The 18,383-nt window shown below is 47.7% G+C and overlaps 1 protein-coding gene across 2 annotated transcripts in view; it reads left to right on the forward strand.

Moving 5' to 3' along the window:
* nrxn2a (neurexin 2a) overlaps nucleotides 1–18,383 on the forward strand; it is a 399,049-nt gene that overhangs the window by 273,310 nt on the left and 107,356 nt on the right. Inside the window, exon 1 of one of the 2 annotated variants that reach the window (XM_045690107.2) lies at nucleotides 1,358–2,935. The exons of the other annotated variant lie outside the window; for it this stretch is intronic. Coding sequence (XP_045546063.1) covers nucleotides 2,614–2,935 — 322 coding nt within the window. The 5' untranslated portion in view covers nucleotides 1,358–2,613. Of the gene's footprint in view, nucleotides 1–1,357; nucleotides 2,936–18,383 lie in introns of those variants that run through there. 2 annotated transcript variants of the gene reach the window in all.

The following is an 18,383-nucleotide window of genomic DNA, read 5'->3' on the forward strand; positions in this document are numbered from 1 at the left end:
GCTACATGTGGCGATGCCAGAGAGAAAGAGAGAGGGCTACGCTTGTCACAGAATTTTGACTGTAACTAAATAATTCAGTAGAATCAGGGACCAACCATAGTTTTCTTGGTAATGGGGGTTATTGTCTGCATCTGATGCAGATCTTAATTTGTTTCTCACAGCAGGACAATAATACTGCAGCAACATGAAATTAGGACAAATCAAGTCAGAAATTTTAAGTGGAAATTACAAACTTTAAAAGCCTTTTTAAACCTTGAATACACCACAATTTGCATTTCCTGCTGTGCAGGAAAATTCTCTGAGACAACAGAGTGATCAAAGATAGCAGATCTGTGCCTGAATGTATTGCTAGCTATCTTTAGCTCGCTCCTCTCCCTGTGGTGTCATTCCAAAGCCTCTTTTTCCCAGGTACACCACCATAGAGATAGGCACCTCTGTTCTCCTGATGTAGCAGTTTTGACAGTTGAGCTGAATCGGTTTCTTCCTCTGAAGCATCATCCTGTTTTTCTATTGCTGGGTTCCTGTCTGTACTGTACATTGGCTGTGAATCAGTAACCTGGGATGTGTATTTATTCTCACACAACCCATTTTCTGGCCTCCGTGTTTCTTTGCATTGTTGATGCCTGCTCTCCCTCACCCACCCCCTCTGTCTGTCTGTCTCTCTCTCTCTCTCCTCTCTCTCTCTCTCTCTCTCTCTCTCTCTCTCTCGCTCTCTCTCTCTCTCTTTCTCTCTTTCTTTCTTTCTCTCTCTGTCGCCCTCTCTCTCTCTCTCTCTCTCGCTCTCTCTCTCTCTCTTTCTCTCTTTCTTTCTTTCTCTCTCTGTCGCCCTCTCTCTCTCTCTCTCTCTCTCTCTCTCTCTTTTTTTTTTTTCTTTCTTTCTCTCTCTGCTGCTCTCTTTTTCTCTCTCTCCCTCTCTCTCTGTCGCCCTCTCTCTCTCTTGCTGCTGCTGCTCTCTCTTTCTCTCTCTCTCCCTCACCCACCCCTGTTTGTCTCTTTCTTTCTTTCTTTCTTTCTCTCTCTCTCCCTCACCCACCCCTGTTTGTCTCTTTCTTTCTTTCTTTCTTTCTCTCTCTCTCCCTCTCCCTCTCTCTCTCTCTCTCTGTCACCTTCTCTCTCTCTCTCTCTTGCTGCTGCTCTCTCTTTCTCTCTCTCTCCCTCACCCACCCCTCTTTCTCTCTCTCTTTCTTTCTCTCTCTCTCTGTTGCTCTCTCTGCTTCTATCTCTTTCTCTGCTGCTCTCTCTCTCTCTCTCTCTCTCTCTCTCTCTCTCTCTCTCTCTCTCTCTCTCTCTCTCTCTCTCTCTCTCTCTCTCTCTCTCTCGCTTGCACACACACCGGCACACGCTGTGCCTCGCTCTATCACAGTCTCTGACTATGCTTCAGAAGAGTGCTGTGCTGTGCTTCCTCGTCGGTGAGACCGTAGTGACCAGTGACTGATATTTTTTATGTGTGTATGGAGTCCAGGCTGTCCTGGGATTTCAGCCAACCAGGATTCAGGGAGTCGATGCTCAAGCCGCTGCTCCAGTTTTAATTAGCATGAATTTCACAGTGACAGCAGCCAGAGTCAACGTCTTCTCAGTCATCCACACTGTCTCCGCAGGAGGGAATTTACTGCCATCATCCACATCCAGACGCATGAAATTGTCCGGTTAAACATCGTCAGGACGCAAATAGATTTGGAGAAAAAAGCAGGAGAGGGAAGGGAATGCAGCAGTAGTGAGGGAAGGGAATGCAGCAGTAGTCTTCACTGCGTGAGACTGGGCAGTAGGAGGAAGGTGAGAGAGGCAAGGATGCTGGTTCTGGAGCACTCACTGCTATCCCTCATCTAGTGGGTTATAGTGGGGCTGTTACCAAAACAGAAGTGACCATTCAAAGGGGTTTGGTGTGTCTGTGTGAGCGTGTGAGGAGTCGCTGGAATATTTATTTATTTATCTTCAGGATTTTTTCTCTTTTACCTCGCCGCAGCAGATATCCCTCCTCCCTCACTCACTCTCCTCCAGCTAGAGGGAAACGATAGCGCTGGATTCTGCATGTCCCTCCATCAGCTTGGATCTTTTTTTCTCCTTCTTAATGAAATCATCCTGTTTCCCATGGGGAGGTGTCTTATCTGCTTCTCTGCAGTGTAGGGGCTTTCGTCTTAGGGGGTAGTAGTCTCTCCACTGCCCTCCAGCCCTACCTGTGGGTGAGAGAGAAGAGCCTCCTCCAAGTGATACCGGCACCTGAAGCCCATAATTGAAATGTATGGTTCTAAATTACTCGTGGATTTAGCATTGTGTCAACAAAATACTTTTTGATATCCATTTTGGTGCCTGGATGCTGACTTTTTAAAGACATTATCTCAGGATGATTGCACAACACTCCAAGGTATTTAGTCCTCAGTCCAACAAACATCTCTAGATATCTCAACATGTTTTGAACAAACAAAAATAGGATTCTCACTGGGATTTCATCATAAGAGACAATAACTGGATTTTGTTTCACTTCCTGGAAAGCCTGCGTGGTCAGAAGTTGTTTTTCCCCCAGCCATAACTAAGGAGAGATCTGGTCCTATCCTCCAACTTAACATTACCCGGTCCCCAGGATTATGGAGGTGACAGGCTTGCCGGCCCGCTGAGATGTCCTTTCTTCGTGGGGTGGGACTGAGGGAGGCCCTGGGGGGCTCCTGTGCCCATCGGGAGGTGATGGTGGTGGGGAGCAGACACCCAGCAGGGGGCCCTGGGCTGGGCCAGGGTTCAGGCTGGACAGGCCTAGGCCTGGGGTGTTGGTGGAGGCTGGTCTTGTTATTGGCCCTGCTGGCTGCACTCCCCACCCAGGCAGGGACGGCCCGCGTGTCTTCCAGTCTAAGCACCACACACCATGTCCACCATTTCCACAATAAGCACGGCACAGTGCCCATCGCCATCAACAGGATGCCTTTCCTCACCCGAGGAGGCCATGGTAAGGGCTCTTACACTCTTCACACTCTGGTCTCTCCTGAGTCTGGTCCATGTCCACACAGTTAGTGAAGGAGTTGGTTTGGCTTAAGATGTAATAGAGGTTGTTGGCTAATAACACAGGCTGACTTGTCTTTACTCTGGTGCTGTAACTGAAGTCCCTCTTGGTACTTATTCTACTCAGTGATATGTGTTGGTTTAGTAGTATGTGTTGGTATAGTGGTATGGGTTGGTTTAGTGGTATGTGCTGGTTTAGTAGTATGTGTTGGTTTAGTGGTATGGGTTGGTTTAGTGGTATGGGTTGGTTTAGTGGTATGGGTTGGTTTAGTGGTATGTGTTGGTTTAGTGGTATGGGTTGGTTTAGTGGTATGTGCTGGTTTAGTGGTATGGGTTGGTTTAGTGGTATGTGCTGGTTTAGTGGTATGGGTTGGTTTAGTGGTATGTGTTGGTTTAGTGGTATGGGTTGGTTTAGTGGTATGTGCTGGTTTAGTGGTATGGGTTGGTTTAGTGGTATGTGCTGGTTTAGTGGTATGGGTTGGTTTAGTGGTATGTGTTGGTTTAGTGGTATGGGTTGGTTTTAGTGGTATGGGTTGGGTTTAGTGGTATGGGTTGGGTTTAGTGGTATGGGTTGGTTTAGTGGTATGTGTTGGTTTAGTAGTATGGGTTGGTTTAGTGGTATGGGTTGGGTTTGGTGGTATGGGATGGTTTAGTGGTATGGGTTGGGTTTAGTGGTATGGGTTGGTTTAGTGGTATGGGTTGGTTTAGTAGTATGTGTTGGTTTAGTGGTATGGGTTGGGTTTAGTGGGGTGGGATGGTTTAGTGGTATGGGTTGGGTTTAGTGGTATGGGTTGGGTTTAGTGGTATGGGTTGGTTTAGTGGTATGGGTTGGTTTAGTGGTATGGGTTGGGTTTAATGGTATGGGTTGGTTTAGTGGTATGGGTTGGTTTACTGGTATGGTTTAGTGGTATGGGTTGGTTTAGTGGTATGGGTTGGTTTAGTGGTATGGGTCTGTTCAGGTAGGCAGTTTCTGGCAAGGCTGTGGTGTTTTTGAGGACAGTGATACTGACAGGACCAGGGCTAGGGCTGTGGTGTTTTTGAGGACAGTGATACTGACAGGACCAGGACTGTAGTGTTTGTGAGGACAGTAAAACTGACAGGACCAGGACTGTAGTGTTTGTGAGGACAGTAAAACTGACAGGACCAGGGCTGTAGTGTTTTTGAGGACAGTGATACTGACAGGACCAGGACTGTAGTGTTTGTGAGGACAGTGATACTGACAGGACCAGGACTGTAGTGTTTGTGAGGACAGTGATACTGACAGGACCAGGACTGTAGTGTTTGTGAGGACAGTGATACTGACAGGACCAGGGCTGTAGTGTTTGTGAGGACTGTGGTATTGACAGGACAAGGACTGTAGTGTTTGTGAGGACAGTGATGCTGACAGGACCAGGGCTGTAGTGTTTGTGAGGACAGTGATACTGACAGGACCAGGACTGTAGTGTTTGTGAGGACAGTGATACTGACAGTACCAGGACTGTAGTGTTTTTGAGGACAGTGATACTGACAGGACCAGGACTGTAGTGTTTGTGAGGACAGTGATACTGACAGGACCAGGACTGTAGTGTTTGTGAGGACAGTGATACTGACAGGACCAGGACTGTAGTGTTTGTGAGGACAGTGATACTGACAGGACCAGGGCTGTAGTGTTTGTGAGGACTGTGGTATTGACAGGACAAGGACTGTAGTGTTTGTGAGGACAGTGATACTGACAGGGTCAGGGCTGTAGTGTTTGTGAGGACTGTGGTATTGACAGGACCAGGACTGTAGTGTTTGTGAGGACAGTGATACTGACAGGACCAGGGCTGTAGTGTTTGTGAGGACTGTGGTATTGACAGGACAAGGACTGTAGTGTTTGTGAGGACAGTGATACTGACAGGACCAGGACTGTAGTGTTTGTGAGGACTGTGGTATTGACAGGACCAGGGCTGTAGTGTTTGTGAGGACTGTGGTATTGACAGGACAAGGACTGTAGTGTTTGTGAGGACAGTGATACTGACAGGACCAGGGCTGTAGTGTTTGTGAGGACAGTGATACTGACAGGACCAGGGCTGTAGTGTTTGTGAGGACTGTGGTATTGACAGGACCAGGGCTGTAGTGCTTGTGAGGACAGTGATACTGACAGGACCAGGACTGTAGTGTTTGTGAGGACAGTGATACTGACAGGACCAGGACTGTAGTGTTTGTGAGAACAGTGATACTGACAGGACCAGGGCTGTAGTGTTTGTGAGGACTGTGGTATTGACAGGACCAGGGCTGTAGTGTTTGTGAGGACAGTGATACTGACAGGACCAGGACTGTACTGTTTGTGAGGACAGTGATACTGACAGGACCAGGACTGTAGTGTTTGTGAGGACAGTGATACTGACAGGACCAGGACTGTAGTGTTTGTGAGGACAGTGATACTGACAGGACCAGGGCTGTAGTGTTTGTGAGGACTGTGGTATTGACAGGACCAGGACTGTAGTGTTTGTGAGGACAGTGATACTGACAGGACCAGGACTGTAGTGTTTGTGAGGACAGTGATACTGACAGGACCAGGACTGTAGTGTTTGTGAGGACAGTGATACTGACAGGACCAGGATTGTAGTGTTTGTGAGGACAGTGATACTGACAGGACCAGGGCTGTAGTGTTTGTGAGGACTGTGGTATTGACAGGACCAGGGCTGTAGTGTTTGTGAGGACTGTGGTATTGACAGGACCAAGACTGTAGTATTTGTGAGGACTGTGGTATTGACAGGACTAGGACTGTAGTGTTTGTGAGGACTGTGGTATTGACAGGACCAGGACTGTAGTGTTTGTGAGGACTGTGGTATTGACAGGACCAGGACTGTAGTGTTTGTGAGGACTGTGGTATTGACAGGACCAGGACTGTAGTGTTTGTGAGGACTGTGGTATTGACAGGACCAGGACTGTAGTGTTTGTGAGGACTGTGGTATTGACAGGACCAGGACTGTAGTGTTTTTGAGGACTGTGGTATTGACAGGACCAGGACTGTAGTGTTTGTGAGGACTGTGGTGTTGACAGGACCAGGACTGTAGTGTTTGTGAGGACTGTGGTATTGACAGGACCAGGACTGTAGTGTTTGTGAGGACTGTGGTATTGACAGGACCAGGGCTGTAGTGTTTGTGAGGACTGTGGTATTGACAGGACCAGGACTGTAGTGTTTGTGAGGACTGTGGTATTGACAGGACCAGGACTTTAGTGTTTGTGAGGACTGTGGTATTGACAGGACCAGGACTGTAGTGTTTGTGAGGACTGTGGTATTGACAGGACCAGGACTGTAGTGTTTGTGAGGACTGTGGTATTGACAGGACCAGGACTGTAGTGTTTGTGAGGACTGTGGTATTGACAGGACCAGGACTGTAGTGTTTGTGAGGACAGTGGTTGATGTGACGTTGTGTGATGGATCCCTCATTAACTGTGACTGTGTGTAGACCAGCCATAGCCTCTCTGCATCGCTGAACTCTTTCATGTGCTCATCACTCTTGGTTGCCCTTCTCCCATGGTGCTGACTGCCTACCGCATCCAGAGAATAACCCAATAGCCCATGCTGTTTAGTCAGTCAGTGGTTTTTGATGCTATAAAACCCTCTGTGTATTCTGTGTGGACTAGGATTACATATCAATGTAAAGGGTGAAATTATCACCCCCATCAGTCCATGTTCCTTCAGAGATCTGTGCTTACACATATAACACTGGATTCACTGCACCATTGTGGGGATTGTGTCCCTCACAATGCATTTTGAATGGAATAGGCACAGAACAAAACCATTGCACAGAATTTTCTCAAAATGTTCTTATTACCATGGTGTTCATTCAGTAAGCTGTAGGATAAGCCTTGCAAAATATCCTAAACTAGTCAAATTACAAAATCCATTTTTTCTTCTGATTGGATTATTTTGCTGGATGTATTGTCATGTTGATTCGTTCTAAGACAGAAAACACATCAAGCTGCGATCCATGCGCTGACTTGCTTAGTTAAGATTAGTCTAGATGAATTCACTATTGATCCTCTCTCAGCAGGGAGGTTAAGTATTGACTTGTCCTCCATCCAAATTCCAAATGTGTCTCTGTACTATAATCGAACCAACAAAACAGCTGTCTGAGAACACTGCTCACTGTTATATATCTTTATCCAGCTGCCACCTTCTGACATCTATACCCCGTGTGGCTCAGTTGGTAGAGCATGGTGCTTGCAACATCAGGCTTGTGGGTTTGATTCCCACCAGTACGAAAAAGTATGCACTCACTACTATAAGTGGCTCTGGATAAGAGTGTCTGTTAGAATGTAAGACTCCCATTCATCTCCTATTAGAAACCATCTAATGCATGTTCTAGTGCCCTTATCTTGCAATAGCAGGTCGGAGAGTTGTAGAAGAGCTCAACATATGATGAATTACATCTGTGCTATTACAGCCATATCTGTCACAATACGACAGCTTGCCTTTTACAGAGCGATACTATGACACCGGTTGAATAAAAGAGAGCCTACTAATAAAAGGTTTAATCAAAGCAAAGCAATAGCTGATAACCTCTGCATAGGTCTGAATACTTTATGATTAGGGATTTCCCGGAGCTCTCTGTGTCATTCTACATGTGGCTTCAACCCTCACTGCTCTTCGCTGTTTTATTCCAAATTCAAGTGCTCTAGATTTAGCTAGTGGGCATCACTGTGTGTGGTTAGGGCAAGGAAGGGAAGGGAAGAGAGGGGGATAGAGTGGGGTACAATTTTACCTGGGATTCATCCTCTCAGATCAAGAAACAGTACTCACTCTCTAATTGTCTTTTTCCTTTTCTCACTCACTACCTACCTACCTACCTACCTACCTACCTACCTACCTACCTACCTACCTACCTACCTACCTACCTAATGATGTGAGTCTGACTGGGTGGGCAGCAGTAGGCTTAGTGTGTTTTTGTCAAACAACAAGAAGCCCCCTAACACTATGAACCATGTGACAGGAAATGCCATGGTACTTGTGGAACCGTACTGGATATTTACTGGTGAGAAATGTATTCCCCTAAAGCCCTCTAACAAAAGGTAATTTAAATAGACACTGTCAATACAGATGTAGCATCTTACTTTGAGCCAGTTTGCTACAGCAGGAAAATAATCCTGCAGCAACAGAACATGTGAATTATTATGTGGATTATAATTAATGGACATTTTTGTAGGGGTTGATACATTTTCCGTTGGGCAACTCAAGTCTTATATTTCAAAGTGGAAATGACAAACTTTAGAAGCTTTTTAAAAACTCAAATACACAACCGGTTAGTATTTCCAGTGTGCAGGATAATTCTCAGCAACAAAAGAGTGATCAAATTAAGATCCTACATCTGTAGATACTGTCAATACAAAAATATGCAGACTTTTGAGGCTTTTCCAGGATGTGAAAGCATTGACCCTCCAGTGTTGCTGTCAAGCATCAAGGCAATCTGGATGCAGGTCATGTCCTCTCTCTGCTCCACGCCTCTGTCTGGCCATCTGTCCTTAAGTAATGTTGTTGATGTGTCCTTGTTACCTTTTTTCCAGCATGGCTTTAGTGCCTCATGTGCCTGTTACTCAGAAGCATCTTCTTCAGACTTGTGTGTATCAGGTGCTCCCCCCCATTACTATGTAGAGAGGTGCCTCTCAACCCCCTAATACTCAATGCTCAATGCACAGATGAAAGCCTGCTGTTTGATGAGCGCATTAGCCCACGCCTGTCCCTGTTTGTTCAGCCAGGCCCGCGCTCATGCATGTTGATGATTGCTTTCCATGCCTGTCCAATCACGGTTAGCGAGTCAGAGGAGTAGCTACCACACAGAGGAGGCTGGTGGGAGGAGCTATAGGAGGACAGGCTCATTCTAATGGCTGGAATGGAATAAATGGAATGGTACCAAATACATCAAACACATGGAAACAACTTTTTTGACTCCGTTGCATTGATTCCATTCCAACCATTACAATGAGCCTGTCCTCCTATAGCTTCCCCCACCAGCCTCCTCTGCTACCACAGCTCTTTGATGTAACTGCAATTTGTTGGGTGCTCAGGGACTACATTAACCAAATAACCCAGGTAGACTGTCACATTCACAGCTCCCCTCCCCCTTTACTAGTCGTTGATGATGGGTTATCTAGGTCTACTGATGTCAATGTTGAGTGGACAGAACCACTGCAGCAGTACCACCTTTACTTGATTTGGCCAACGGGTGGTTTCTGTTTGCACACTTCTCTTGTGCCCCGGGGGCATTCCACTGAAATTCTTTAATTTTATATGTTGTTCATACCCATTTAAATTGTTAGAGCACTCTCTGTTGAAATGCAACACTGGAACACTCCTCCTCGGTGATTACGTTGCCTGGTAGCACTCCTTTTCCATCTCACTAAGGGAGCCTAGGGCAGTGAATGGCAAGAACCAAAAAATCTAAAATACAGAACTGCTATCTTAATTTGACCCTTTTTCTCACGCAGGAAAATAATCCTGCAGCAACATGAAATGTGAATTATTATGTGGATTATAATTAATGGACCTTTTTGTAGGGGTTGATACATTTTCCTTTGAGCAACTCAAGTCTTATATTTCAAAGTGGAAATGACAAACTTTAGAAGCTTTTTAAAAACTCAAATACACAAGTTAGTATTTCCAGTTTTTTGTTAGGGCAAATCAAGTCTGACTTTTTAAAGTGGAAATTACTAACTTTAGAAGCCTTTTTAAACCTTGAATCACTACAATGTGCACAAATTTTCCTGCTGCACTGGAAAATTCTCTGCGACAACAGAGTGATCAAATATTAAGATAGCAGATCTGTACCAAAGGTCTTCTCATTAGCAAATTATTGAATTTATACTTACTATAGACAGTTCCCTTTAAAAAAAAATGTTTTGCAATAATTTGGAATTTTTATAGATTTCAATTTTGGAACAGTTATAGCTACTCCTGAGGTAGGCTGATTACTGACGATCCAACTTACACTATTAATTATGGTTTAGGACAAACTAAATAGTATAATTGTGTTGGGATGCCCATTATCTGTACATACAGTACAGTACGTTCTATTCTAGCTCTATTAAAGATGCATATAGGCCCCCAGGTTTCTAAATCATTTAAAGTAAGTGTGATAAGGCATGGTAACATTATTCTCTATAAGTGCTGTAAATAGATTCATGAATACTTCTATCATGTTACAGTGAAATGTGTCGTTCCCCATTATCCTTTCTTTACAGTAGGGCACTCAGTTCCAGTCCTTGACTCTGATTGGTTTCCTGGTCTCTTAACTGTCATCTGATATACTCTATGGGAGCTAGCTAAAGTTATACTGCATCCAAAGTCAATCTGGCAACATTACAAAAATGACACAAGCATGTCCTACTAATTATTTGCCTCCTTTTGAAATGTCATCGTGTTTCCAAGCCACAGTAATGCACTTCATCACCAGCACCTATTGAGACTGCATTGAGTACAATGCTCAGCTGGGCATCAGTCCTAAAACGAACATTGAAAACATTATCATGATAAAACGTGCAAACCATGAACAACGTGCGTTATAGGGAAATAATGCATGCTCTAGAATGCCTTTCAAGCCAATCAGAAATGAGTATTCAACAATGCCATGGTATAATGTGCAATAGACAACACTTCAAATAAAGTGTTAGTGTTTAAGTGTCATTCTATAATTATGATACAGTGTTCCTTCATTTTGTCCTCATGACAACTTATAAGGACTACCATGGCATTGTTGAATATTTGTTCCGGATTGGCTTGAAGGGGCACTCTAGAGCACGGTACAATTCAATGGCTATCATTCATTCTTACATGTTCTATGTTTGAGTTGCTTTGAAAGAAAAAGTCTAATTGAAAACATTATTGAATGTGGTTTTCATAATGGCAAGCTAGGACTGATGGTTTGATTAGCTAAACTAGCAAGTCTGTTTGTTGGGTTACCACGGAAACTACTGTAGCTAGCTCATAAATCTGCTAACGTAAACTCACTCACTTTTGTACATCGCCTTGGTCCGTACAATTTACCTTATTTTAGCGCCCCAAAAACGTAATACTTCCAGATCAACTGTAATGTCAATACCATTGTAAAGCACAAATTCTCGCCTTTCCAACAAAATTAATGACATGACCTCCACGCTGCCCGTTTCTGCATAATTCAAGAAGGCAATGAGCTCCTTCAGGTCTTTTTAAAAAAGGCGGGTGGGGAAGCGAAACTAATGCGTGATAGTGAGAAGGAGAGGAGATGTGTAGGAAAACTGCTTTTTTTCACTCGATCTGTCCAACTTATCACCTTATCGCCTCTAAAATGTAAGTAAAACACTATAAAGAGTTTATATAATGTGTCATTACATACCTATTTGAAGGTTTGTGTCGAATTTGAATCGTGTTTTTAGGGCGGTGCTAAAGTGATCTTCAGAAGTAAACAGCGGCTTTGAAAGTCATGATCGCTTACAGTGATGACGCAAAAAATGACTAGGTATCCCCCCCTTACCCCCGTCACTGTCCATTTCTTGTTTTTAAACGATGAGAGAAGTGCTACACCTGGTGGAGAGAGATTGTAAGACAGAAATAGTTGCTTTATGCGTGCTGTACGTTACGGCATGATGTAACGGAGGGTCAGTTTTTTCTACTTTTCTCCAATACTATAGAGCCATTACCATGTCGATCAACGCTTGAATAAAAACATAGTTCACACCCCAGATTTTGAAGTCAACACAGTCACTACAGTCCCATTAGTTTTCTTTGTAGCCTCGTTGCGCACATTTGTATGGAATGGGGTGAGTTTACGTCAGCTACTTCAGACAGTGGATGTTGAACACATTTCTACGGGCAAATGAACACATTTCTAGCGGCAAATGTGTTCAATTATAGCCATGGTATAAAAGGGATAATCAACTCGGGGCTCTATGCGTTCTCTGGAAAATAATGCAACTCCGTGAAGGGTCAGTTCGACTCCTTCCTCGTCGTTCATCATTTCCATAGAACGCATGGCTTCTCGTTGATTAATCCTTAATTCACATGAATTTGTTGACATCTCAGTATGTAGGTTTAATATAATCACAGATAAACCATTTTCCTGTGCCTCCATTTTGAGGACAGTTACAGTATACTGAGTGAGATAGGTGATACTATTCAAGTGATTTCAGCTGATAAATTGCACGACAACACTGCTGTCAAAATGTTTCATTTTTGCTCATGACAATGCAATCAACAATGCAATCATATATAAAAAAAATTGGTCCACATCATTGTTTGTCATGATGCCATAAGGACCAAGACATATGCCAATACGTTCATGATAATAGTGTGTCACCCTTAGTGACACAGGCTATGATGATAACACTTTCTGATTGTAATTTCATTTCAGGGGACATGAGCATCTGCTAGGAATCGAACTGGTCATTATTTTCAACGTTAGTGCTGGGTTGTCACTGTCTGTGGTGTGAGCGGTTGTTACCATGGTGCTGGGTTGTAACTGTCTGTGGTGTGAGTAGTTGTTACCATGGTGCTGGGTTGTAACTGTCTGTGGTGTGAGCAGTTACCGTGGTGCTGAGTTGTAACTGTCTGTGGTGTGAGCAGTACTCCAGATTGTGGTGGTCAGTCGAGATGAGAAAAGGGTGTCTAGCCCCCTCAAGCCAATGTCTCCACGCCTACAATACCTTGATGACAGCCAACAGCTCCCGGTCCCCCACATCATAGTTTCGCTCCGCCGGGCTGAGCTTCTTCGAGAAGAAGGCACAGGGGCGGAGCTTCGGTGGCGTACCTGAGCACTGAGAGAGCACAGCTCCTATCCCAGTCTTGGACGTGTCCACCTCCACTATGAACGCCAAAGATGGATCCGGATGGGCCAGCATGGGAGCCGAGGTAAACAGAGCCCTCGGTGACTAAAGGCCCTGTCCGCCTCAGCTGACCACTGCAAGCGTACCGGGCCCCCCTTCAGCAGTGAGGTAATGGGAGCCGCTACCTGACCAATACCCTGGGTAAACCTCCGGTAGTAGTTGGCAAACCCTAAGAACCGCTGCACCTCCCCTGAGGTGGAAATGTGATACCCTAGGAAGGAGACGGACTGTTGGAAGAACAGGCACTTCTCAGCCTTGATGTACAGGTCATGCTCCAACAGGCGACCAAGCACCCTGCGCACCAGGGACACATGCTCGGCGCGTGTAGCGGAGTATATCAAAATGTCATCAATGTACACCACCACACCCTGCCCGTGCAGGTCTCTGAAAATCTTGTCTACAAAGGCTTGGAAGACTGATGGCGCATTCATCAACCTGTGCGGCATGACGAGGTACTCATAATGCCCTGAGGTGGAACTGAAAGCTGTCTTCCACTCGTCTCCCTCCCGGATACGCACCAGGTTGTAAGCGCTCCTGAGATCTAGTTTGGTGAAGAAGCGCCCCATGCATTGACTCAATCGCTGTGGCTATGAGCGGTAGCGGGTAACAATACCTCACAGTGATCTGATTCAGACCCCGATAGTCAATACACGGGCGCAGACCTCCCTCCTTCTTCTTCACAAAAAATAAACTCGAGGAGGCGGGTGAAGTGGAGGACCGAATGTACCCCTGATGCAGGAATTTGGAGACATATGTTTCCATAGCCTCCATCTCCGCCTATGAGAGGGGATACACGTGACTCCTGGGAAGTGCAGCGTCTACCAGGAGATTTATCGCACAATTGTCCCGTCGATGAGGTGGTAATTGAGTCGCCTTCTTTTTAGAGAAGGTGAGAGCCAAATTGGCATATTCACGGGGAATGTGCACGGTGGAGACCTGGTCTGGACTCTCCACCATGGTAGCACCAACGGAAACCCCTAAACACCTACCTGAGCACTCTCGCGACCACCCCGTGAGAGCCCTCTGTGGCCAAGAAACTGTGGGGTTATGACAAGCTAACCAGGGTAGGGCCAGCACCACGGGAAATGCAGGAGAGTTAATAAGGAAGGGACTAATTCTCTCCTTGTGGCCCCCCTGCGTCACCATGCCCAAAGGAGCGATGACCTCCCTAATCAACCCTGACCCTAATGGTCGACTATCTAAGACGTGAACGGGGAAAGGCACAGCCACGGGAACAATGGGGACCCTTAAACTATAGGCTAACAGTCTATCAATAAAATTCACAGCCGCGCCTGAATCGACGAGCGCCTTATGCTGGGAATGCGGGGAAAACTCAGGGAAAGTGACATACACAAACATATGTGCAACAGAGGGCTCTGGGTGAGAATGGTGCCGGCTCACCTGGGGTGACGCCAGAGCACCCTGCCTACTGCCTTGATCCCCAGAGGAACCAACCCGGCATCGACCGGCAGTGTGACCTCTGCGGCCACAGATGGTGCACGAGCTGGAACCCCCTCCGGTCTTCCTGCGCACCGCCCCTCCCAGCTCCATGGGTATCGGAGAGGGGGTGCGGGAGGATGGAACCTCCAGACCCCGATCAGAACGTCCGCAGGTAGCCAGCAGGTTGTCCAGCTGGATGACAAGTCCACCAGCTGGTCGAAGGGTGAGGGTGGTGTCTCTGCAGGCCAACTCCCAACGGACGTCCTCATGCAGACTGCAGCGGTAATGATTGATCAGGGCCCTGTCGCTCCATCCGCTCGGGCGGGTGGTCGAAGACTGCCCGAAAACGGCGGGTGAACTCCCTCTCTCCACACGGCGTTGGCCCATTTCAGGGTTTTCCCGGTGAGGCATGAGACGAGGGCGGACACCCTCTCACGGCCCGATGGAGCCGGGTGGATGGTGGCCAGGTATAGGTCCAGTTGAAGAAGGAACCCCTGGCAGTTCGCAGCCTTTCTGTCGTATTCCTGGGGCAGGGAGAGACGAATCCCACTGGAACCAGGAGGAAGAGGGGTGCTCAGAGGAGACCCCAGTTGTGCGGGTGGAGGCGCTGGAAGAACTCCCTGTCTCTCCCAGCGGTCCATAGTCTGGACAACGCGGTCCATGGCGGTGCCAAGATGGTGGAGCATTGCAGCATGCTCGCGGACACGCTCCTCCACCCCTATACCCGGGGTACCTGCTCCTGCTGACTCCATAGTCGGGTCGGTGATTCTGTAAGGGGTGCGTACTAGCGGCAGAGAAGTCAGACACAGGAGAGCAAAACTGTGTTTCCAAACGACACAGTTTAATTTTTAAAAAACACCGGAAAACAGAACAATCAAATAATGGGTACATAACCCGACGCACACCAGGACAGACGTGCACAAGCACTTACAATAAACAATCACCGACAAGGACATGAGGGGGAACAGAGGGTTAAATACACAACATGTAATTGATGGGATTGGAACCAGGTGTGATGGAAGACAAGACAAAACCAAAGGAAAATGAAAAGTGGATCAGCAATGGCTAGAAGGTTGGCGACTTAGACCGCCGAATGCCGCCTGAAACGCTATTAGCTCGCACCCCGCTAACTAGCTAGCCATTTCACATCGGTTACACCAGCCTAATCTCGGGAGTTGATAGGCTTGAAGTCATAAACAGCTCAATGCTTGAAGCACAGCGAAGAGCTGCTGGCAAACGAACAAAAGTGCTGTTTGAATGAATGCTTATGAGCTTGCTGCTGCCTACCACCGCTCAGTCAGACTGCTCTATCAAATATCAAATCATAAACTAAATTGTAACATAATAACACACAGAAATACGAGCCTTAGGTCATTAATATGGTCAAATCCAGAAACTATCTGTCACGCCCTGACCATAGAGAGCCCTTGGTTCTCTATGGTGTTGTAGGTCAGGGCGTGACTAAGGGGTGTTCTAGTCTTTTCATTTCTATGTTGGTGCTCTTGGTATGGTTCCCAATTAGAGGCAGCTGATGTTCGTTGTCTCTAATTGGGGATCATACTTAAATTCTCCATCGTTCCCACCTGGGTTGTGGGATATTGATTTGTTGAGTGCTGATGTGCGCTCTGTTACTTCACAGTCGTTGTTTGTTTATTGTTTTGTTTAAGTTTCACTAATAAAAGATGTGGAACTCGAATCACGCTGCGCCTTGGTCCGTCTATCCCAACAACCGTGACAGAATATCCCACCACACAAGGACCAAGCAGCGTGCAATGGAGGGAAAAGTGAGTTGGACCTGGGAAGAGATCATGGGAGGACACGAGACCCTTCCTTGGCGGGAGTCGCATAGAACTCAGGAAGGACAGCGACGACACCGGGGACCGCGGCCACAGAAACCCCAAGATTGTTTTGGGGGGGGTGGGCACGAGGGGTGGTCGGCTGAGCAAAGGAGAGAGCCAGAGCCCGCCTGGGAGTCGATGGAGCAGTGTGAGGAGGGATATCGGAGAATGACTTTGGCGAGGAGTATGCTGCAGCGCAGGCGTGCTGAAGAGCGTGACACCAGTCCGGTGCCATCTGTGCCAGCTCCCCGCACTCGCCCTGAAGAGCCAGAGACCGTCAGGGAGACAATGGAGAAGTTGGGGGAGAGAGAGAGGAGAGATATGTTGGTCAAGTGTGTTCTGCTTAACATTCGACCTGAAGAGCCTGTCAGCAGTCTGGTGAAGTCTGTGCCGGCTTCACGCATCTGGCCTCCAGTGCGCCTCCCCAGTCCGGTACGTCCTGTGCCAGTTCTCCGCACCCTCCCTGAAGAGCGTGTCACCAGTCCGGCGCCACCTGTACCGGCTCCACGCACCAGGCCTCCAGTGCGCCTACCCAGACCGGTACGTCCTGTGCCAGCTCCCCGCACTCACCCTGAAGTGTGTGTCATCAGTCCGGTGAAACCTGTACCGGCTCCACGCACCAGGCCTCCAGTGCGCCTCCCCAGCCCAGTACGTCCTGTGCCTGCTCCCCGCACTCGCCCTGAAGTGTGTGTCACCAGTTCGGTGCCACCTGTGCCAGCTCCACGCTCTAGGCCTCCAGTGCGCCTCTCCAGCCCGGAGCATCCTGTGCCGGCTCCACGCACTCGACCTGAGGAGCGTCATCAGTCCTGTGCAACCTGCTCCGATGCCCAGTCCAGACACGGTGTCCAGTCCCGCTCCCTGGCAGGAGCCTCCCTCTGCGCCGGTGCACAGTCCAGGCAGGGCGTCCAGCCCCGCTCCAAGGCCGGAGCCTCCCTCTGCGCCGGTGCCCAGTCCAGGCATGGCGTCCAGTCCCGCTCCAAGGCTGGAGCCTTCCTCTGCGCCGGTGCCCAGTCCAGGCACGGTGTCCAGTCCCGCTCATTGGCAGGAGCCTTCCTCTGCGCCGGTGTCCAGGCACGGCGTCCAGTCCCGCTCCAAGGCCGGAGCCTTCCTCTGCGCCGGTGCCCAGTCCAGGCACGGTGTCCAGTCCCGCTCCATGGCAGGAGCCTTCCTCTGCGCCGGTGCCCAGTCCAGGCATGGCGTCCAGTCCCGCTCCATGGCAGGAGCCTTCCTCTGCGCCGGTGCCCAGTCCAGGCACGGCGTCCAGTCCCGCTCCAAGGCCGGAGCCTTCCTCTGCGCCGGTGCCCAGTCCAGGCACGGCGTCCAATCCAGCTCCATGGCCGGAGCCCTCCTCTGCGCCGGTGCCCAGTCCAGGCACGGCATCCAGTACCGCTCCAAGGCCGGAGCCTTCCTCTGCGCCAATGCCCAGTCCCGGCACGGCGTTCAGCCCGGCGCCATGGCCGGATCCGGGGTCTGGGCAGGGGCGGCGACCCGCACCGGAGCCGCCACCGACACTAGTCACCCCCCCTACCCTCCCCATTTGGTTTCAGGTTTTGCACCCGGAGTCCGCACCTTTAGGGAGCCCTTGGTTTTATATGGTGTTGTAGGTCAGGGCGTGACTAGAGGGTGTTCTAGTTATTTATACTGTGAAACTATGCAATACATAAATAAACTGAATGACAAAACAACAAACCGTGACGCAGAGGTGAAACATACACTACTCAAAATTAATCTCCCACAAACCCAGTTGGGACAAACACCAACTTAAATATGACCTCCAATTAGAGACAACGATGACCAGCTGCCTCTAATTGGAGATCATCTCAAACAAAGCCCAACATAGAAATACAAAAACTAGAACAACCCAACATAGAAATACAAAACTAGAACATAACAACATAGAAAAACTAAACTAGAAAACGCCCTGACCTACTCTACCATGGAAAATAACAACTTACTATGGTCAGGACGTGACACGGGTGGCATCCTTAAGTCTAAATATTCCTGTTACATTGCACAAACTTCAATGTTATGTCATAATTACGTATAATTCTGGCAAATTAGTTCGCAACGAGAAGGCGGCCCAAACTGTTGCATATACCCTGACTCTGCGTGCAATGAACGCCATCGAAGTGACACAATTTCCCTAGTTTAATATTGCCAGCTAACCTGGATTTATTTGAACTAAATATGCAGGTTTAAAAAAAATATACTTCTGTGTATTTATTTTAAGAAAGGCATTGATGTTTATGGTTAGGTACATTAGTGCAACGATTGTGCTTTTTTCGCAAATGC

Source organism: Salmo salar, chromosome 11, assembly GCF_965601325.2.
Source record: "Salmo salar chromosome 11, fSalSal1, whole genome shotgun sequence".
Taxonomy (NCBI): Eukaryota; Metazoa; Chordata; class Actinopteri; order Salmoniformes; family Salmonidae; genus Salmo; species Salmo salar.